General features: G+C 37.8%; 2 protein-coding genes across 3 annotated transcripts in view; one reads left to right on the top strand and one right to left on the bottom strand.

Moving 5' to 3' along the window:
* Positions 1 to 362: 362 nt before the first annotated feature.
* LOC124124488 lies at positions 363 to 24,423 on the bottom strand. Its single transcript, XM_046487670.2, has 8 exons — positions 23,923 to 24,423; positions 19,156 to 19,429; positions 13,135 to 13,251; positions 10,179 to 10,322; positions 7,170 to 8,297; positions 5,439 to 5,483; positions 3,779 to 3,883; positions 363 to 3,624 (listed from the first exon to the last, which is right to left on the bottom strand). The coding sequence occupies exons 1-8, from the start codon at positions 24,331 to 24,333 to the stop codon at positions 3,050 to 3,052; spliced, it is 2,799 nt and encodes a 932-aa protein (XP_046343626.2). The 5' UTR covers positions 24,334 to 24,423; the 3' UTR covers positions 363 to 3,049.
* The window catches only part of LOC124124496 (protein phosphatase 1 regulatory subunit 14C-like), a 59,212-nt gene continuing 51,954 nt past the window's right edge, over positions 17,166 to 24,423 (top strand). Inside the window, exon 1 of one of the 2 annotated variants that reach the window (XM_046487690.2) lies at positions 17,166 to 17,366. Coding sequence is in view for 1 of the 2 variants with exons in the window: in XM_046487684.2 (XP_046343640.1) it covers positions 18,303 to 18,395 (93 nt within the window). In the remaining variant the exon portion in view is untranslated. Of the gene's footprint in view, positions 17,367 to 18,287; positions 18,396 to 24,423 lie in introns of those variants that run through there. The other variant, XM_046487684.2, reaches the window with a different exon arrangement.

Below are 24,423 nucleotides of genomic sequence, written 5' to 3'. Positions count from 1 at the left end.
ACTCCAGCATTGTTGGTAGAAGTGTGTGGACCTAGGAGGGGGATACACTGAAAAGTAATAAGCATCAAACTCAACAGTCCATCATTGTCAGGCTCATAACCTTTCAGGCACCCCTCCATCAAGAGCCGTGTGTGCATGGCCATAAATGTAGTCCTGCTAACACTGCTGTATGAACTACATTGCCTGATGATCTATACAACACAGGAGGTTAGTCCACTTGTCTCACAGCTAAACCAGCAGAGCATATCAGACCAAATACACTTCCTAAGATTACCTGAGTCGGGAACTTTGTATCACAAAGAATTCCACTGAGTATGGCCTTCAACTGGTTTCACATCCTCGTTGACAAACAAAAACAATAATTACAAAATACTTTTTATTTCTGTGAAAGAAACAAATATCACAGACAACAGTGAAAAAGAGACTGATGTCACCCCTACACACAATCAATAATGTTTGTACACTAAAACTGAAAGTTACAGGGTACAGGATATATAATATGTGGTAAACTTTCTTTGAAAAACAAACGTTTGATTTCCAATGCTACTCCAGATATCCCCACTGGCCCAGTGTTGGGACCTTTCTACAGCAGTGGGAAATCATGCCCCCCACCTGAAGTAAAAACAAAGTTTTCCACCTACATCACACACAACACATGTGGGCAACACCAAATGAAAGACACAAGAAATACATCTCTACAGTTACTGCAAACTATCACTGATTTTAGATCGTCTTGTTAAATGTCTTGACTAATCTGAAATATGAATAAATAGTAGTCCAACCAACTACAAACTAGTATTTATTCATTTACATTTATATAGAAAACTCTCCATTAAATGTTACTAATATTTTTGTTATTACCCAGTGGTATGTACAGCACTGACATGATCACTGAAATACAGGCCTACTATATCTGGAATTCATGCTCAACCTCATTTGAAGCCTTGTTTTCCTGGAGTGAACAAATCCTGAACAGCTGAAGATTCTTGTTCAATTACATATGACCATTAAGTAGAGAAAACTCCTAAGCTGATGTACATAAATACACTGCATAAATTTACAGTGACCTACCTCAGTGTTTTTTCGCAGTTTTGTCATTTTATGTGCATAATGACAGATGACTTGTGATAGCACATTGTAAGGACGAATGAGGTACTGCTACATAGAGATAAGTAGTACATTTGAAGTTGCTTTATGAATAGCTACGAAAAGTTACTATTACAATTGTGCACCTCATTTCTAGTCTTTGTCCCAATTGTAAGTAGAGTTCTTGGTTGTCTCCCCCCTACCACCCATCCAGACCCTGTTACCATGGTTGCACATAAGTTACTGATGCATCATGTCACAGAGATGTCTGCTAACATTAAATAGCATACATTTGATGAGAACCCACTTGCATAAAGCTGGCTTGGCCCCACTATATAAGCACGGACTTCGATGACGTGGAATGCAAGCAGATTCTTGTCCGTGCACAAAATTAGGATCTACATGATGAAGATATGGACCAGTCCACATCCGGACCTGTCATTTAGAATCATCAGTCACTCCAATCCAGCAAGGCAGGCAATGTACCATTTCAACTTGAATACACTGCATTGGATTTGTAAACAAATATTCATACATCTTCATCAAACTTTTAAAATGAAAGATGGAGCAGATTAACTGAACTTGCACAACCATGTCAAAATAAAACATGAACATGATGAAGACTGATTTTGTTACTGTTTGATTTAAAACATATTCATGAAATTTCAAATTCATTGATTTACAAGAAAATTTGAAGAGCACAGATTTCACAACACATCAGTAAGAGACACACTAAATACTGTTTAACAAGATGTCTACAAAGTGTATAAATACAAATGCAGAGCTAAATAGTCACCAACTTGGCATACATAAATGTAGTTGATTGCAGGTGATAAATGAGTTTTTTTTATTAAAATTTGATTTGACATGAGCAAGTCAACAGTGATAAAAAGTATGTCGAGTAACTCAGGGAGTAACAAGGGTAGATAGAAATCAATATTTTCAAAACATCACATATGAGCAAAAGAAATAAAATGGAATGTATAAATATAGTTTTGATTAGAATGTATTTTTCTGGCTGCTGTATACTGAACTGACAACTGCATAATGATCCAGATTGAATACACAGTAACAAACAAAATGAACCAGACAAATTATTTACAATAGCATCTGATAAAACAATACTACTTTGAAGTAATTCAAAGAATAGAGAAGGATTAAGCAAACATATTTCTTCACACATATATGAATATGTTCCTCACAACAGAGGTAACCTCGAGTTCAGTCCTCACTTCTGAATGTTTGGATCAAATATCATAATTTGTATACACCTATAGAAAACGCTGATTTGGCCGAAATGCACAGTGACGTGGAGGGCTGCAGTATTACATGTACATGGGGATGCTGGAGGAAACGGCTAACAAAGCCTGACAATATTGCATCCTAATTAGCAGTGCATATCTACATCATTAAAGTATAAGATAATAAGAGAAAAGAAATATTTTTAAGTAAGAACAGTTCTAATAAACTGAGTATGTTATCCTTTCAATTAAAGTCAATGATTAAAGGAATTACCATTGAAAATCAGTCAAAAATATGCCAATGGATTTCTAATTCCAAGATACACTTCACACACTTAAAGCTGATGTAAAAGTAAGAAATCGGAGTATAAAAAGGTTTCATGTATTCCTTTAAAATGTTACTTTAAGAGCATGAGAGTGGAGTGGCAATGCTTAATATGGCTTAATGTGTACATGTGTACATTTCCGTCCTTGGTGGGAATTGTTGAAATTAGAGATCAGATTAGAGAAAAATACATCTTGAGATTATTTAAATGTAGGATTTTATGCACTTAATATCATAAACCTCTTTGAAGGAATGTTTAAGTTTTCTCTCTATATTTGATTTGCAACTCGGCAAAATGTTTATTTATATTTGATACACAAGGACACTGATGTACACAATTAAATGATATTAAAACAAACTTTTTGTTTGAACAACCAATGATCAGAAATAATTTTGTTTACAAGTACATCCCATTTATGAGATAGTCTGCCTCATTGGAATGTAGGGGTCGTCCTTTTCGTAACCGCCGTCTCACATTTCTAAGCCGACATCCAACGAACACAAGCAATATAACTGTTATGGCCAGACCAAGTGACAGAGCAACTATAGGTCCCTGAGCATTGTCTGTTGGGCTAGCTACAATGACTTTTTCCTTGGTGAGAAATACTGTCTCCTCTTCGTTACTTACCACATTAACATGTGGATGTTGTTCTGGTGTAGCAGCTGGTTTCACACTCGGGCCAGCAGCTGGTTTCACACTCGGGCCAGCAGCTGGTTTCACACTCGGGCCAGCAGCTGTTTTCATTGCAGTGTCGCTCTTAGTAAGAGGCTGTGTTTTGTCATCCCTAAATTTTTCTTCAGATTCTGTTGGTCTCATTTTGCTGTCTGTCTGTTGGGTATCTTTGTTACTTTGGCTGTCATTGGACACATGCTTGTCATCTTTGTCTTCACTGACTGGCTTTTTCTCTGCTTTAACCATGTTAGTGGACACTGCTGTATCAGTTTTAGCCTCTGAAGAGTGTGAGGCTGCATCTAAAAAAAAGAAAACAGTACATTTTAGATTGTCGCTCAATTTCCATGTCCGGTCTCTAAAGGGATGCATCTCTCACCAACTCAGCTCTACCATTTCAAAATTTACTCATTACAGGGTTGCCATTTATACACACCAATAATGGAAAACACAAACCTGTACTTTTACCGCCTTGTTGAGTAGGTTTGTCTTCTGTGACTGCAGGAAAGTTGTTGGACTTGACGGAATCCTGAGATGATGTAACCTGTTCATCTGTCATGTCTGCAAAATAGATATTTTCATCTGACATATACCGCTTGAAACACAGATCTTACCTCCCAGTACATTCTCACATGACACACAGATCTCACCTACCAGTACATTCTCACATGACACACAGATCTCACCTACCAGTACATTCTCACATGAAACACAGATCTCACCTACCAGTACATTCTCACATGACACACAGATCTCACCTCCCAGTACATTCTCACATGAAACACAGATCTCACCTACCAGTACATTCTCACATGACACAAAGATCTCACCTACCAGTACATTCTCACATGACACACAGATCTCACCTACCAGTACATTCTCACATGAAACACAGATCTCACCTACCAGTACATTCTCACATGACACAGAGATCTCACCTGGCAGTACATTCTCACATGAAACACAGATCTCACCTCCTAGTACATTCTCACATGAAACACAGATCTCACCACCCAGTACCTTTTCACATGAAACACAGATCTAAGTACATTCTCACATGAAACACAGATCTCAGTACATTCTCACATGAAACACAGATCTCAGTACATTCTCACATGAAACACAGATCTCACCACCCAGTACCTTCTCACATAAACACAGATCTCAGTACATTCTCACATGAAACACAGATCTCACCTACCAGTACATTCTCACATGACACACATATCTCACCACCCAGTACATTTTCACATGACACACAGATCTCACCTACCAGTACATTCTCACATGAAACACAGATCTCACCTTTCAGTACATTCTCACATGACATACAGATCTCACCTACCAGTACATTCTCACATGAAACACAGATCTCACCTCCCAGTACATTCTCACATGAAACACAGATCTCACCTCCCAGTACATTCTCACATGAAACACAGATCTCACCTACCAGTACATTCTCACATGACACACAGATCTCACCTTCCAGTACATTCTCACATGAAACACAGATCTCACCTACCAGTACATTCTCACATGAAACACAGATCTCACTTCCCAGTACATTCTCACATGAAACACAGATCTCACCACCCAGTACCTTCTCACATGAAACACAGATTTCAACGCCCAGTACATTCTCACCTCCCAGTACATTCTCACATGAAACACAGATCCCAGTACATTCTCACATGAAACAGATCTCACTGTCAAGTACCTTCTCACATGAAACACAGATCTCACCTACCAGTACATTCTCACATATCTCAGTACATTCTCACTTGAAACACAGATCTCAGTACATTCTCACATGAAACACAGATCTCACCTACCAGCACATTCTCACATGAAACACAGATCTCACCTCCCAGTACATTCTCACATGAAACAGATCTCACCTTCCAGTACATTCTCACATGAAACACAGATCCCAGTACATTCTCACATGAAACAGATCTCACTGTCAAGTACCTTCTCACATGAAACACAGATCTCACCTCCCAGTACATTCTCACATATCTCAGTACATTCTCACATGAAACAGATCTCACTGTCCAGTACCTTCTCACATGAAACACAGATCTCACATTACATGACAATACATATATCTCACCTTGGGAGGGTACCATGTCCTGGGGTCTGTTTCCATCATGATAGTCTGCAAATACAAGAAATTGCCTGAGTATATGCATGTTCCTCTATATCACAAGACACAACACAAGGAACATAATGTTCCCTTAGACTTGGAAACCCTGCACAGTTTGTACAATACATTTAAAGATGTTTCAAAGTTTTGAAGAATTGAGTTTGATTGAATGTTTACATGATTAACTCTTTCATCACCACGCAACCATGGCTTTTACTGCCATCGCATCGAGTTCCCAGAGACTCTAGGGTGATAGATGAAGTCTATATCTATGCAAAACATCTTTGTTGCTACATGTCATAATGTTTAAAATATGAAAGTTATCACATTATTTAAACAAAGCACTGATAACATTAACATTATTAAAAATGAAAACTAACATATTCAGGAAGTTCAGATTAAGCACCAAGGCAATAATGGCAATTTTCGCAACTTTTTTGTTTTTATTTTCAAGTAATTGGAAAATGATGATAAAAAGAGTTTTAAATACCATCTATCATCACCTATTTCCTGATAATAGTTGCTTTCCACTCAGCAACATAAGAAAATACCGGGAATTACCTCTGTTTTTGAAGCTTTGTATGAATAAACATGTGCAAAGATTTGTTCGATGTTTGGTACCATCAGAAAGCTTTGAACATGAATAATATTACAGTAACCTTGCAAGGAGTATTTTCATAGTTGTAACACTTGATTTTACTGAATAGAAATTGATATCTAATGGCACTTTTTACTGTTATTTCTATAAGGACCATGATCTTTTACCTCAATGGATACTGTCCTCTCGTATGATGTATAAATTGTGTTATTCTGAATGTTTTATGCAGGAAGTCATGACCTATAAATAACCTTAAAATATGGAACTTTGCGGACATATCATGCTTGGTTACGACCTGTGTCTTAGATTTCACATGCATATATTTTGGCATCATGGCTGAGCCTACAAATTGATGATACAAATGCTGATGTCATTTGACTTACATTATACAATTTTGTGAATAGATAGAACCTAGGTATAAGTTTGACCATTTTTAGAAATATTATTGTTGATTTATTACTTTATTTAATTTATTAAATGATTTGCTTGATGCATCTTTATATTGCTCTTTCACATGTTCAATATGGACAGTTGGGGCATGTGTCTCAGAAATATTGTTTCAACAACCTTGCAGGAAATAGTTAATATTTCAAAATCTACTGATAAAATATGATAAATTTAAATGCAACAAGTATTTTCAGACATTGTGAAAAGTGATAAGATTTAATAAATGAATGATGTGACTGGTGAAAGAATTCAGTGCTATGAAATACAATCTTTTGTGATACAGGTGATGAAGCAAGATGAAAAAGAGTGTCACATCAACACAGTACAACACTGACAATTGCAGGGGGTGACGAGCAGAAGAAAACACACAAGTGGCATCCAGGAGAAGCTTGTGAGACTTCAACCAAAAACAACCATAATGTTAAAAAGGATTTTCATAGGAATTACTACATTTTAACCACCAATTTTAAAACAATACAGTTTGTCTATCTGGACTAAATACACAAATACAGAACAGCATAAGAGACTATCTGCAACTAAAAGGAAAACAAGGAGACAGAAGGAACTGAAGAGTATACTGCAACACAATGAAGACAAAAAGCCAACAACACACTATGCTGGTGGTTCCAGTGAGCACAACAACGATAGAGTACCTCCACCATAAGACTTAAAAGGGTAGTTCGCTTTGTCATGGCTTCCATAAGTTCTGTGGTTGTCAGGACTGTTGTAGTCAGTGCCTTGGAGGGGAACATAGGGATCAAAGTCATTGTAGTCATAGTTGTTGTAGCCTCCTGTGTATGGGTGGTTGAAACCAGTATCAGGGAACTTCCGATACGGGCCATTAGGACGGCCTTGCTGGTATGGTCTCCTCATGGGGTAAGGGCGTTGCTGCCCAAGCCCATACAGACTGGTGTCATAATCTGGAGCAGGAATATTGGAGTTTATTTTCTGGATCCTTGAGGGTTGTCTGTTCAGGCCATGTGGTGAATATGGTCTGTCAAATGGCCTGTAGCCCATGTTAGAGGCAGGTTTATTGTCCATCATGCTGGCATCTTCCCGTGATGGGGCATCAGGGGCCAGTGTCTGGAATGCAGAGTCCTGACTGCTGGGTTTCAGATACACTTGACTTGGCTGAGCTTCAGGCAAGCTTGCCTGTGAGGGAGAGTGAGGAATCTCAGGTTTAGCTCTTTGAGGAGCTCGAGGTTTTCCTTCAGGACGACCAGCTGCAGCTGCATGTAGATCAAGCTTTGGAGCCTTGTTTCCTGAAGTCCCTGGAAGTCTATTTTCACTTTCCTCAACAGTTGTGTCGACCCTGTGAACCCTCTTACTGGCAACATCTGAGTTGCCCTTGTGCCTGTCCTCAAACCTCGGCCCCTCAGGGGTCTCATCATCTCTGTACCATGATGCCACTGGCTTAGATGGGAGGAATGTAGGCTTCACCATAGGCCGGTCAGTCACAGACACGCTTACTCTCTCCAACTCTTTATCCACATCAGATGAGTACTGGTAATCATGCACCTTTCCCCTGGTATTGCTGTATGCATTGTTGACACTGTCAGCGAGTTTGTCAGAGTGATCAGCATCCTTAGTGTAGCCTCCCTGTCCCACTTCCTTGCCGTCACTCAGCTCCTTCTCAAGATCTGTCCTGGAGTACTTTCCCTGTGGTAAGTCAGGGATCTGTAGGTCATTGCCATAGCCCATACTATCATAGTTCCCATCACCAGGGAGACTTGCTGGGGATTTCCTTTGCCATGGTTCTAACTGTTTATCCGCCACCAGTGCTAACAAAATCAACAACCAATAAACTAGTTATGAACATAATCTCTAACATACCACACCCAGCCAGACTAGGATGTAACTGTTATCACTGTACATCATGCTGAGTCAACCAAGCTCAAGTCTATCTGACAAGGAAGAAACTCCTTTCTAAACCTACAGCATTCTGATACATATGTTGCTTGAAGCAGTTCAAACCTTATTATTCTGAGAAAATATTAATATCAAAATCAGAGCTGTAGATAAGCTGAGTATTTGCATAAAATACACTTTAAATTATAACCGAAATATGCAGACAATCCAATCCCTAGCATATCAAATACACAACAAAAACTATAGGGGTGACTATTGGTCTGGAAATCACTATTGCAATAACTATTGATATTGAAAATAACTATTGTGATAACTATTGATATTGCAAGCAACTATTGCGATAAATATCGATAGTTTTCAGTCTATCACTTTAGATGGATTTTAGAGTTGAATTAAACTTTGGAACTGAAGTTTATCAACAATAATAAAAAGTAAAGTTTGAGATATGACTGATTATTTTTTTCTTTACCCTAATAATCTAAGAAAAAGAAACTTCCACATTACCATGTGTAAATTACTACCACACATGATCAAAAGAAAAACAAATATGAACAGCATTGCATGTACAATAGAAACTATCGATATTCCTAACTGAAATTGATACAATTGTTTCGAAACTGATTTAACAATCGATTTATTGACTTTAAGTGCTAACCAGTTTTCAATCTATTGATATTTCGATTTATCATGACACCCCTAGTGTACACTACTATTTATTTGGTTTTATGATTTACAGGGATTATAAATAAAATGGGTAAAATCCCCAAATAACCAAAAACTTGTCTAGAGCTCTGATTTTTCATATTTCTATTTAAAAATGAACTGTATCCAAATAATAACATAATGAAAAATTACCTTAAATGCATGCCATAGAGTATATATTTCATGTTGCCGTCTTAGCTTGGCTTTTTAATTCAGATTTATATAAGGAAACTGTACATCCATGAGTTCCATCCATTAAACGACCATGGAAACTATATCAGATGATGTCATATTTGATTGTGATTGGCCACATAGTAATAACATGGTTTTTCTTATTGAGTACAGTGAATACAATTCCCTTTCTTGATAATTCAATCCCATCACCAGTTGGACATTACATTCGTTCTATTTAATAGTAGTCCTCTATCTCCCCATAGAATTGATAACACAACTTGCACTACGCACCAGTGACTCAGAACAAAAGTGCAGCATTCGGCTTGTTGTTCGCATTCAATCACTTTCATTTCATTTCAGTTTTAATGTGTGTGTGTGTATGTTTGTGTGTGTATGTGTGAATAGGTAGTAGTAATTTTATGTCACCATAATTGAATATGTGAGTCAAGTAGGTTTTGGTGTATATGCGAGTCATGTGCAGGTCTGTAGATATTTGTGTATTTACAATGGTTAAATGTTATGTACAGGGTAGAAATTAATGTTATATATTTTAGGTGTATGAAGGTACTATGCTCTCTCTGTACGGATTCAGTTGGAGCCAAATGAATGATGAATGATGAATGATAACTGCAGTTCAAACAATAACATCACCCTCCCCCTCTCTCTCATATACAGATTTGTGTCGTGTCAAGGTGGTAACCATCTAACAGCCGCATTCATTCCCAGCTATTTTGAATGCTAACCCATATGACAATGAATTCCTATCAATCTAGTACATCATGAATGTCTGATACCCCTCATTTAAAACCTACCTAAACCAAAAACTGGAATCCCCCGCCTTCTGGTCATGTACTAAATATTAGGTAAAGTTGGAGGTAAGTAGAATGTTGGCCTGACAACGTGCCAAGTCTATTCACCTGAAGGGGAGCAGTCTCTCTCATCCGATCCATCCGCACATTCTGTGGTACCATCACAAAGCTTGGACTTCGGGATGCAGTCTGGTCCCACCCATGACGTCCCTCGAATCTTGCACTCTGCCTGATCTGGGCCACATACCTCTCCTGGAGCAAACAGTCACAACAATAAATATCACACAGTAGGCAGCACACATGGTGCCTGCACAATACATGCATGCACATCAAAGTGACTCCCAAGTCAGCAGCATGCACATTATATCAATAATATCAATAATATCCTATATCCTATATCCAATAATATCCTTGGGGCTTGATTGAGAATCAGGGGGGCATCACATTCAGTGTTCGAAGCAACTGAATGCCCACCTGTCCACATCCTCCCGCAGCAAGGAAGTTTACTGACTATGAAAGTCCAGTTTCAACCCTTGCTGAACTATGCTGGAATTTCTTGCCTTGATCATAGGGTCACCAGTGGCTATAGCGAGTTATGTCCGTTCCATGTGCCTCCTATTCACCAATCAGATTCCACAACTCATATCATTTGCACTTGCTTCAAACGAAATGGTGGCGCCCAGTCAAGACGATCTGATCAATAATCAAGATCTATGTTTTGTATATACGGGTCTTACCTTGCGAAGGGAATCAAATCATTTGAACACCTTGATGAAAAACATGAAAAACATTTGCAAAATATCTGTCAACACCCAGTTGACAGTACACATGCTTTGCAAATCCTGCAGTCGATCAAAATTTGCATGTTGAAATTCATGTTGTTTACGAACAGGATGTCTAGTTCATTGTGCGATTTTTATTGGACTATGCATAGGCTCGTTAGTCCAGCCAAATATAACTCTGAAATTTCAGCCTACTTCGACCGCTTAACTCTTTGCCTTGGGGAGATGGCCTGCCCCTGGTTGGTAACTATTCAGTCGGGCTGCATATAATTTTCCTCCACCTGCCCAACTGTCTGGATGATAATTTTAAGGCTACTTACGCATTAGGTTTTATCATAACTCCTTGAAGATTCTCAAGTAATTGTTTGCATTATTTCAAGTGAATCAAGATACAATTTGTCTCAATTTTTTTTTACTTTTCAATATTTAAAATGTCTGAATGCAGGCAGTTAATCACTTACCAGACTGTTTTGTTAGGTATTCAAATCATTTAAAACACTGATCACATAACAGTGTAGATTCTGAGACTTCAGATCCCATATGAATGAAAAACATCTGAGATCCTGATGGACTGACACAGGAGGTGCACCAAGTTTGCAACCCCTTTCTCTCCCCCCCCCCCCCCCCCTCCAATGTTAATGATCATATGTACATACAGTCATGTCAAAACTGTATTGCATATTAGACTACTGAACATACTGGAGAGAGCTTTAAGCGTACAGACAAAATAATGGAAATCAATATGAGCAACTGGCAATATGATATTCAGGTCTCTTTCACAAAGAATGTAAAACATTCTAAACATGACAGTCATTTGAATGAAACATATGAGCTGTGCCAGTACAGAAGAGGTACAGCTCCTTAACTTGAGCATTGGGTGGGTCACGCTGCAGTAGATACTCCTGAAGAACCACCTCACAGGTATAACATGCAAAGAAGAATCCTACCACAAACACCACCTGAAGCAACTAACACAAGTATATTCATCCCATTCCACACTCTGGGTAAATTTTGATTGAAATACTTTTCACAACTCCAAATAATACTTCACCTACATAAAGATTTACAGCTGTGTAGCTTTCAAAGCTTGCGTCAGCAAGTAGTCGAAATGACAACAAACTCTGTTTTTCTATCTGAAAGGCAGCAAACATCTGCTATGAGCCTTAATTGGAGTTTGTGATTATTAAACTGATGAGACAAAAGTTACATCATCAAAATTGTTGATTAAGCAAGTGGTTGATTGTTTAAGAAGGTATAGTTGAAGGCTGTTACTAGTCTGAAATACTTGCAGATGCTTACTTCTTTCATATCCAGCCATGAAATCTGAGCAAACTCAACCACAAAGGCAAGCCAATGCCAACTTCCAAACATTTTAACTGAAACCTGAATCACACAAAGGCCCCCCTCTGTCGGTATGGAAACATACAACACCACTCCTGCTCTGAGTTCAACTTGTATTGAAACTCATATACGCCATAGCAAAAACTTATTCTTAATCAAACTCTTCAACCTAGGAACATGCAATTTAAAATTAGATACTTGACACATACTGCGATTTTAGCATAAATTTAAATGAAACACTGGCCTTTGACCTTTACAAATTTGACAAACAGGAACTGTTTCAAAAATGGAGTTACTTTCTCTATCTGAGCATATTGACTTTGGAAAATGCAATATACGAGTTCATGAAATCTACTTGGCGTCCTGTCTACTCCAACTGTTTGCTCTGCTGGAAGGTAAACACACCAGGGATTGTGAATAACAGGGCCATTAAGCAACTGTCTGACACCAAAACAAGACAGTATTTGAAGGTCAAATACTTATATATATGCATGTCACACTAGGACAGCTTTTTGAAGAAACCAGAGAATCAAAAGCTCATTTTAAAAAAATATAAAAACACATAAAGATTGGGTGGGAGGGATGTGCTAAACCATCTAATTTGTACAGCATACTCCTAAAGATTGGGAGACTAGAGTGTAGGACAATGTTGATTCTTGCCTATTACTTTTTACAACTGGTTTGTTTGGCCAGGACTTCCAAGTGCAAAAAGATTTAGTGGTAGTATTTGTGTACAGTGGTAGAAAGGACCATTTTTAGTCCACTAGTCCTTACAACGTATAACATATTGCAAAGCCCTTCCCTTCAAAATGGCACATTTCTACTTGTCCTAATGATATCTTGACTATTGGGCAGTTTCTAATGCAGGTGTACAATAGCATTAACTTGTTGTGAACCCAACAGTGTAACCAGGTCCTTGTGCTGACCAACGTGGGACTTACTGCAGAAACCACTTTTCTCATTGTAGCTGTCCTGACATTTGCAGAAACCTGTTGATGAGCATACAGCATGTGGGTCTTCACAGCTCAAGTCAGCTAGACAGGAACCACCCAAGGCCACTGCAAAATAAAGCCTTTTGTCAGTCCTAGAGCTCCGTGATGGTAATGTTGTCTGAATTGTAAACAGTAGTGATGGAGCGATTGATAGAATAATCTGATGAAATGAATCATTGCTACAGAACGGAAGGTGAGATTAAACTAATATAAAATCAAGACAATAGCTTAATTGACAAAACTCGAATAATCTACATGAACTCATAGTTATACACAATAGAAAATACCAATTAATAACTACAAATTCCTGTGAGAGGTCACAACTGTGCTTATGGCGTGACCACAGACTTCCAATAGCACCAAGTGTCTCCAATAACCCTGTTCACCAGATGTTTCACTGGTCTCGCCTGTTCTTACGATTCTACGTAAAATATATTTATATTGTATGTTTCATAATCTTATCACTTAAATATGACAGTGACAGTTGACAGCGTATGTGCATGTGAAGCTGGACTTAGTGTCAGATGCATTACGTTGGCCAATCATTATGCGAGTCTAAGTATAGAAAGTGCCACTTACGTTAGCGAAAGAACTGTCAAACTTATTAGAAGCTGGTTGGTCGTAGTTACTGAACGTTTCCTATCAATGTGCCCATTTCAACTTGAGATAATTGTATTGTTATATATATAATATAATTCACGGAAACAATGTGGGGAACAGTGTGGTTATCAGCTAAATCTGTATCAAGGTAATGCATGAAAGTATGAGCTGTACCAAATACTAAGACAAGCAAACACTGAAGGAATATTCAATGAATTAACTTTACCATGATAAAGTCTGGGAAAAAAACATGCTTAATATAACATCATATTTAGAAATGCATATATCAACTGTTGAACAACTATCTAGACAAAGTTTTTGATATTTACGTCATCGATTGTCTGAAAGTGGGAATTCCATGACGTACATTTCAAGCAGTAAGCACTGATCAAGAGTGCAGTGATCAGCTAGTGATGGGCATGTGTAATTCTTCCCACAGGCATTGTTTACAGAGGCGTTATTTTGACCATAATGCTGTCCTGGAGAGTTTCATTGAATGTTATTTAGTATTTTGGTCTACTGATGCGACTGAATTGGAACAAAAGTAACATATCAGGAAGCTTCACTTGCTGGAATCAAAATTCAACTATATGATGGCGTTTTTGCTTACCAATACAGTATGGATTTAAAATAATCAATAACAATAGATTATTGAAAGATTTGAGAGCAGTGTAACAAATAAAAATTACAAATAACTGCCTGCCTGGCTGCCCGTGGTTAGTAACTCTTCTGTTGGGCTGCATGGAATTTTCCTCTACATGCCCCACTGTCCGGCAGATAGTTATAAGCCAACTTATGAATTCCTTTTTTATTATAACTCCTCGTAGTTTCTCAAGTAATTGTCAGCATTATTTAAACTGAATTAAGATGATTTGTCTCTAATTTTCACAACAACCAGCATTAGCACACAGGATATAAAAAGTCATTCTTTTCTGCAAATCCTTCACTTTGTGAATTTAGCTATGTCATGAGCGAGGTTCCAATATGCCCACAATATTTCATCTATGCACCCAACAAGTTATCAACACTATCCTGTGTCAATACACAGGTCTCCTGTCTATGACAGCGTAGGCCTGACTATCTGGCTTGTATGACAGTATTATCTCCAAACAAGTCCAGTGGCAGTTCACTGGCAGGTAATCGACTTACCTATGACACGATATGACTGACAAGTCTATTAATGCGTACAGCTCCCTTGTCAGTGGGAATCTACTGGCCCAGGAAAATAATATTCTTCACAGACTCACAGCAGGCGATGAAAGGATTGCAGTACACAAAAAGCCATCTAAAAGTTATTTTGTGACTTCAAGTCATCACACCATGCTAATGACATTAATCTATACATCCATGTTTTACCTTTTCTCAAGACTAATATTAACAGTGTTGCCTAACCAGCTTATGGCAGGAATCAGTCAGTCTAGACTATTCCTACCCACTGGTCAGTATCTGGTGAATCCTACATTGGAGTTTTCCTATATTGAACTCGGGAGTCATGAAGTAAATGAAAATCTAACACTTGAACCCCTGGCTACCAATATACTCTAAAGTAAACAGTATCTCATACTCAAAGTTGTTTTGTGGTCCCTTAGATCTTGTAGAATCAAGATATTATGATCAATGATTGACTGCCTCTGTGATTTTTTAAACATCCCAGACCCAATGAATAAAATGCTTTAACAGAGTTTGGGTTGTCCAGTGCTCTTTTAAGTGACAAGACCCAATTTAGCTAATGATGGAGCCAATCTGTTTTGGGCTCTCTCACAATGTTTACAATACACGTTCAAAAATATCTCTTGAAAGGAATATGACAGACTTAAGTCTCCTATCCAAGTTTTCTCCTAATCTTCATGAAGCAGTGTTGAGTAACCCTAAAGTTATGAACATAGGCGGTAGCAGAGTGCATTGGTGTTACTGTTCCAGTTCTGCATTTGAAATTATGGAGGCAGCTTACCAAGGATCATGTACAAGTTGCATGCCAAGTAATAAGCAGTCATGTGCTGACAATCAAACGGAGATTAGCACCTCCACAAATCACTGGATGGAACATCAGAGAGGTGGACAACAACAAAGACTTGTAAAGACGCTTAACCTAAACATGGCAGAGTCAGATGCATTATGCTAGGGACTGTAGCATCTCTGAACAAACATCCCACAAATCTCACCAACCTGACACCTTTTGTTATAGTCACATATTTGAACAGGTCAAGGAAATATTGGATCTGCAGATTTTTCAAAGGACAAAAGAAACCTTATGTGATTTACCAATTTGGAAATAAATCCATGCTTTGACACCAAATAATGGCCTCACTGCTCTCCTTCATCCTAAATAAGCTCTAGTTAAATCCTTGGCAGGTGTGTTTGGAAACAAACTGTACCAACGGGACCTGAAATCATATGTCACAGTCTCCTTCTTCCAGGAATCACTTTGTCTAATCAGCACTACAACATAAATACATTCACCTGCCAACATCCAATTATCATTTTCATTATTGCCCTCAGGTGACACGAACAATACCCACTTACATCTTACTCTCTATAACCCTAAACTGGAGTGTCTCGTGGAAATTAATGAAATTATTGTTCATATTCAGCATTTGAATCATCAGCTTGGCACACATATAATATTTTATATACATTTTATCAGCATTCTGACCACATAAAATAACTGAAATAAACATAGTCATTACCAAGAGTATAGAACTATATTCAACAACTTTCATATTCAATATTTCCGTGATTTTGCTCTTTTTTTTGTAATGTCAGAAGTCCTTCCCGCTTTCAATTTCAGTATCTGATAGTTTTTAATAAACCTTCCATGATTGAAACAAAAAGACATGAATAACCTTCCTCTTCTGGGAGTCTATGACCACAACTAACATCTACATCAGCAACTCAACTACTTTCTCATCTGCATCCTGAACACAGGATCAGTTAGCATCAAGGGTGAGTAACCATCTACTGGTTCCCCAGTCCAGATATCATAGTGAGTTACAATAAATACACTGTTGTATTTGAATTTGTTGAACTTGTTGAAGTAACTACTTAATACTCAAAGGCACTTTCCCAGACAATTAATCCCTAGTCCTGAACAAAGCCACAATACCACTCAAATAAATGTGCCCCTCACAAAAACTTCCTGTTTGGTAATTCAGTTCATATCATCATCTCTCATGCATGACACTGCTACATACATCCTGGAATTGTGTTAAGGAGGACCCGTGTTCCAACTCTTTGTCCTAAACCTGTACACAATTCACTGTGTCTTTCAATCAGATATTCATTCTCCGACATCCATAAAGGTACAGTAGAGGTCTAATACTTGACAATCACATTGGCTGTGTTATAGTGTTTGGATATCAGATATATTTCAACTGGTGGAGAGAGCCAGTCTGGCCCCAGGTCAACCTAGATAACAAAGCATCTGCTGGCAAAACTTCAAACAGCTCAGTGGGTATAGTTGGGAGGGCTACTATTACATCTTGTCAGAGGTGATCATATATCTGGAGCGTGTTGTACGATATGGGTTGTACAGGCCTAAGGTGTTGCTAGAGGCTCTACTCGCTGTCCCCTCTTGTGTGAAGGTAAGTCAACTAAACACCAGAAAGGGCTGTGGTTACACAACAAAGCACAATCAACAATTATTAGATCTACTGGTTGGATGTGGGCCATGTAGTAAGACAAGGTGATCAGATGGTGGATGATAGTGTTTATCTGGTTTTGACTGTATGACAGGTGAGCTTGCCCTCGTCTCACTTCCAACTTGCTGTATCAACCCTCACTACTCGTGAGGTCATGTCTTGGTTTTGTTTGGCATACAGGTAGGAAAGGTGTGATCTTTCGATGCGGGAAGGACAGATAAAGTCGGGAACATATTTACTTTGTGATCAAGAAATTTCTTCTCCTGGAAGGTCACAAAGACTGATCATGTCTAAACAGATAAAGTCTGACATTATTTTCACATTATTAGCTTTGTGTTTGGTATAGGAATACAAGTGTCATATGTTATGTACAGCTGTAAGTCTACATGTGGCGATTAAATTATAATAACACTCATTTCTAATGAATTAAAACCTGTTAAAACACAAAACCTATTCGAAAAGACTCATAACTCAATCTAAACAAAGACCCATAACAAAGAGAATAATTTGTATCAAACATGGCCAGACAAAGTGATAATCATCTGTCCATTTGTAAAGCGATAGTTTTACTGTGGATGATTTCCTGTCAAGGTATTCATGGTATGTCATGTGGTAATGTTGGACGATTAAATGTCATACACATAACTATGGCATACACAACAAACATTATACATCACAAAATAATATGTTAGAGGAGGTATTTTGTATGTGTTCATTGGAGCAGCGTTTTTTCCACAGCTGGTTAATTATCTTAAAGCAAAGTGTATCAGTGCTACGTGATACTGTCTCCACCGATGACTGGCTATGTATGTCAGTTTCAAAAACCTTAATGTACAGCCATTTAAATAGCATGTATGTCACCGTAGGTGTGTCAGGTGGATGTATCATCTGATAACAGCCTTCAGTTTAGTGTCGTGTCAGTTTCACTACAATGTGTCATCTTCGTACAATGCCAGTACGGGAACATATCAGGTAGGTCTCCATGACACTCCTACAACCACAGCAATAATCGACACATGATTTTTCAAGTCATATCCCATAGGGAGTGACATCTTCAAATACCACCACCCATCTACATTTGACCATGTTATACATCATATTGATATTAAGAATATTTCACTGGTATATATTCAAAACATTCTGAAAGGTTAAACTATTTGGTAGACTTTGTTTACATCAATGTACATACAGATTCAAAGATCGGCTTTATCTGTGTTAGAAATTAGCACTAGTCCCACAGTCCTTGCCAAATTGCCCTATAGTATGGTATCATAAGGACTAGTAGAAATTTGCCATAATTACAGGTTTTTTTATATGTTATCATTATAAGGACTAGTGAACTAAAACAGTTAGTTTCTGTTGCTGTTAAATAATAATTGAATATATCATTGATCCTCTCATGACCTATAGTACGGAAGAGGGTAAGATAGGTACTGGTCCAGTACTTCACACATGAAGTTACTGACAGACATTTTATTGCCACACCACTGATGCCCGAATATTATCCTGTGAAGATAAATGGTCTCATGTCTTTCATAGTAAGAAAATAAGGATTTGTCTCAAAAGCACCATCCTTAACAAAGCATGAAACTTCTCACAACCAGATATCACAGAGATAGATTTCAGAACAAAAAGTCTGCCAAGTCATATATGATTCCCAACATCAGCATCATGTAACAGTGGATCTTCATCCAATCTGTAATTCACAAATAAAAAAGACAGTAAGCTCTACCTGAATGTGGCAGTTGTGTGGGCCTCGGAGTTGATTTCACCTCGGTATGAAGGGGTATGGTCGGTTCTGTCACTTTTTCCTTCTGCCTACCAGCCAGGCTGTCAGGGTCTGGTTCCACATGATGACCACTGTCCAGCGTGTCTAATGACTTAAGGGTGTCCTCATCTGAGCTGGATATTCTTGTGGAGACATAGTCAGCATGAATGTCAAACTTGCACTTGTTCTCCCCTGTCACTGCATCTCGACATGTAAACAGGTAGCAGTTGTGTTTTGTCTGAAATTAAGGTTCTTGCTGGTTAATAGTACTTTTTCTTTTGCACTTGTAGGTGAGAAATCCTTTTGAGATAAATGGTATCAAACATATGCGTGAGATTAAATTCTAGGCCTGTGATTGGCTTATCCATGGTGATGAGCTACGGTCAGATTATAAAAGACTACTTTCCTGATCGTAATTTCAGTCGAATTCACCTACGTCTGTACATGTGTTGAACGGTATGGTTTTAGATGTGTCTCCTCATCAACCCTAACTTTGCGGTCGCTGTATTGGACATTGTTAACAAAATCAAATTTCACACATGATGATTATGAGATGCCTATTAGATCACAGACATTTCTCAGCTGTGATACACATGATACATACATTCCTGAACTCCAGAATTTCTTAATCAAATGACAACTGGTCTTTGTCATCAATACAAATCATCCAGATGAAATCAGGCGAAATAAATTAAATGTGGGAATGAACGCTGTGCTCGAAAAACTGTACTTTATTGTAGATTTTACACTGCATAGCATCTTCGCCTATTTTGGGAGATCCATTTTCGCGTTTGAGAATATTCATGGGAAGAATAATTAAATTTTCGTTGTGTTCATTGAAATTCCTGCATTCTGACTGGTAATGTGTTGTTGCATTCATTTACCAATGAATGTATATAGAATACTAAACAAGCTCCCGTGTAATACCAATTTTATGAAACGAGTGAATAGTTCTGGTATCTGACGAGCGAAAGCGAGTCAGATACCATAACTATTCACGAGTTTCATAAAATTGGTTTTACACGGGAGCGAGTTTAGTATTTTATTTATTACTGGCCATTTATAACGTTTTTAGAATTATACTGTTGAGTGTGAATAGGCTGACACTGACACGATCCACGGCATAATCCAACTGAGTTTAACACAGTAATACTTCAGTAATACTTCAAATACGTCAAAAGTTGAAACGTATGAATTTAATACCATCCAACGGTCCACCTTTAGAATTCAGGCGTCCGTTCCACAAAATTATCGTAGCGTTAAGGTTATCGCAACTCATATACTTTAACTTTGACCAACGACTGTCGTCGCGCTACCATATGATCGCCTTGTGGAACGGGGCCTTGCACCTCAAAGTTTACAATCACTTCACAATACCCGATGACGTAATTTGTGGAATTTTGTTGCAAGATCCTTCGGCGAAACAATGCCATGTGACGTCAACCTAGCAACAAGGTTGCTGGGGTCATCCAGTGTGCATAAGCTCCTCTCAGTGATCTATCATCTCCACAAGCAATGTCGTTGAATAAGCCAAAGGATGTTGAGAGCTTTCAATATTTGTTCGTGAAACGTGTTCCGAGAGTACATAAGCAAGCGTTTTGGTATTACACAATGTGTAATACAGCTGAATGTTTATTAAACGGGTGATCTCTTCACGGGCAAGTAATAAAAAAAATTAAGCCACGCCCACCAAGGCGCACTACTTTTACTATTGCTGGGACGGTGGCCAAGGTGATGCTGGGTTGTTTGGGCAAATGAAACTTAGAAGCTGGAAACTTTGTTCAAGGACATTTCAACACAAGTGATCAGAAGAGGAAGGATAAAATGCATAGAGTGAGATAGGATAAGTGTAAAAATATGGTATCTGACGGACACTTGTGTAATAATCTCTGTATCTCATACCAATAACAAAACAAACAAGAAGACAGACTAACATTAATTCGCTGAAATGGAAATATTTTTAAAGGATATTTGAAGTTAACTTGTCTTTCAATAGTATGATATACAGTGCATAATGAAGAGAGCCCAGAGAATTTGTTTATTTTCAAGAACTGAAGAAATCTAGACTTGCCGAAGCATTTTAAACTTGCTTGGGATATTTTTCTTTCATCGTCTGTGTGAGAGACTATGTTGCTACATTACAGAATTGTTGAGATGCTATTTCCAGTGTTATGGCCTAGTTGTAATGTTTTCGCTTTAAGGATTTTTTTGTTACTACAGTCTGACATTTGCTACTGGTCCAAAGCCCAAGTTTGAAAAATCTTAGAGACTAACTATGCCAGAAGAGCTGTTCTTGAACATGCTGAAGCTGTCTAAAACCTATCGCAACATTATCTTACAACACAAATCGACCCAGGAAGATTCGGGGTAGAATACGTCTTCAGCAACCCATGCTTGCTGTAAAAGGTGACTATGCTTGCTGTAAAAGGTGACTATGCTTGCCGTAAGAGGCGACTAACAGGATCGGGTGGTCAGGCTCACTGACTTGGTTGATGCATGTCATCGATCCCAATTGCCTGGATCAATGCTCATGATATTAACCACTGGATTGTCTGGTCCAGACTCGATTATTTAGAGACCGCCGTCATCATGGTCATATAGCTGGAATATTGCTGAGTGTGGCGTTAAACAACAAACAAACAAACGAACACAACACAAATCTTTGCTCATATAGTGAGCTCTATTGAGATTGACGTAAAATAAGTTTTTGGGATGTGACAAACAGATTGCAATATCTGAAATAATTTTTAAACAAAGTTAGGATGATAGGTATGAACTGCTTAACCTTTGAAAGGATTTTCAATTTGAACAACTTTTGCACAGTGTGATCATTTACTGATATTGTTACTGTATGTTATTTTAATATTCCAGCCTGCAATAACTATGCTATCCTGAGACTAGTTAAATCACAAAGACAAGTAAAAACAGTTGGACCCTGTGCCAGTTATTTAAATATAAATAGCAATCCTGATTTTATTTACCATAGAATAAGGTTATATCATCTGATCATCTCAAAATTAATTGGCGAAATAAATCTTAGAAAGTTTGCGAGTTGAAAACCACTGAAATTTCATCCAGAAATTCACACCAAACAAATAAACATAGCACTTTGTAAATTTCATGTATGTGTGTTTCTTTGTTTTATGTTCATGATTTCATTGTGTTATCTTGTAAGCTATCCCCTGTAAACTGCCACTATGTATACTGATAGCTAGTTTAAAAATAATATTGCAACCTCAATTCTAATTAAAATAAGATCTGCTTATGTATGCTCTAGCTAGTGTAGTAGACATTAATTATAAACATTTTACTCCCATCTGAACAGACATATAAGGTCGGTTTACAGTCTACAAAAACTCTATGTTGTTTTGCCTGCAAATGAGGTTAAGTATTTTTTACACATCACTGTAACAATAAACTTGAATCATCTCTTTCATTATTTGTAATGGAAAATGCATTCATGAATTAAATATTTTTCATCAAGCATGCTCTCCACCAATATATTATCAACAAGGTGGTCACTCCAATTGAATCCATTTCTTACGCTGTAGTCAAAAGAGAAACCACTCCCACTCAATACAAATTCATTGCCCTTGACTAAAAACGGACACATTGATGGCGATAATATGAAAAGATGCTGCTTGTGGTTCATGTGAAATAAACAAAAAGGTAAACTGATTTTGTACTGGATGATTGTTGTGCTTTTGAAAGTGCAAGTGGAAACTACTCGGCTTTGTAGCACTATAATTTTTGTAAAATGAAATATGTATTATGATGTGGTCCAACTTTTGCCACGTGACTTTGCACAACCCAACAACAGTACAAATCAGGTTAAGTCTTTCTACTGGGATCCACAGAGTGTGCGTGATCATGAAAATTTGTATAGGTGTATTTGAGCAACCTGATAGCCTGAAGCATATCTTTCACCTTTGCTGTATATACTGCTCACTTTATTGTGCCCCCCACACAGAGCACTGTGACTGACACATTGCTAATGAGAGGGGAGGACAATATACACTGCCCAAACAAACCTTTCTGACAATACATAATCACTGAGGCATGACTAGCTAGACTTGGAAAGACAATACGCTGATAACATGATAAAATGATTCGAGACCACTCAACACTGAACAGGTGCAAGTGGAGTACATGAGATACAGTAGGTGTTTCTTCTAGGACTTTCTGGTAAGTAGACATAACCTGTTTCATCCAGTCTGTTGACTTAACAGAGATATTTTATTCATTTAGTTGGAAGTATTATAGGTCAAGTGAGGAAAAGCAACCATATGTATCTGCTGAATACAATCTGTCTAACATTACTTTCAGATGCTACTTCTCAAATAAAAATAATAATAAAAATAACATAGTCACACTTATCCAGCTGTTAAATTTAAAGGCAAAGAGTTGTTAACAAACTATTCCTCTGGTTCATAAACTGTATTGAAAGATGGTTTCAGAGAAATGGTACTGTATCCAATGTATATTACTGAATTTCTATCTCCTAGGTACAGGCTATAACACCAATCACTGATCCATTGTATAATATCCATGTAGTGGGCATTTTGCATTGGTAATATAGGCCTATCATATTGCTGACTTGTGAGAATTATATTGTTTAGTGAATAGATAATAGATCATTAGGCAGAGCTGATTCCGTAAGGCTATTTAAAGATATTTCCCCTAGACTCTTTGAAGATTACTTCATGTTAATCTATTAATTCAAATACTTACTTTGTTCTCATAAACAGCAAGTTCACAACCTTTCGAAGAACAACATTTCGATACACATTCTTCATTTGTCGCAATATTTTCCGATGAACCGAGAAATATTGCACCGGCTAGTCTAGAATCTTCGGTCCTTATTATCGTCTTTTCAGATGTACGAGTCTTGCATGACGGCTTGTCTTCATTATTAACGAGATCGTGATTAATATCAGTACCTTCATGTGTCGTCGAATCGGAATGTTTATCCGAATATGATTTTTTCTGAGGAGATGAAGATATATCGACATCACTTCCGAGCCGCTTAACAAGGTCATATATAAGCTGTGGGTCTTTCAGAAGTTGTGAAATATCATCTGCATATTCTTTAGTTGCCATTGAAGGCACCAAAACTAAAAATAAGGCTGTAATTATCCTCATTTTCGCAGTCTGGGGGAATATTTATCACAAAATTTCGCACACAAATAAACATCAAAACATGGCTTCTTACTTGACGCATGCGCATTGGAA

This window comes from Haliotis rufescens, unplaced genomic scaffold (assembly GCF_023055435.1).
Source record: "Haliotis rufescens isolate VD_foot unplaced genomic scaffold, xgHalRufe1.0.p SCAF_3, whole genome shotgun sequence".
NCBI classification, from domain to species: domain Eukaryota; kingdom Metazoa; phylum Mollusca; class Gastropoda; order Lepetellida; family Haliotidae; genus Haliotis; species Haliotis rufescens.
This window is presented reverse-complemented; position numbering and strand designations above follow the sequence as displayed.

Coding starts and splice junctions, on each gene's coding strand:
- LOC124124488 (XM_046487670.2), bottom strand. CDS start 24,333: ATGAGGATAATTACAGCCTTATTTTTAGTTTTGGTGCCTTCAATGGCA. Junction 19,430..23,922: donor TTGCTGTTTATGAGAACAAA/GTAAGTATTTGA, acceptor CCTTAATTTCAG/ACAAAACACAACTGCTACCT. Junction 3,884..5,438: donor GGACATGGTACCCTCCCAAG/GTGAGATATATG, acceptor TCTATTTTGCAG/ACATGACAGATGAACAGGTT.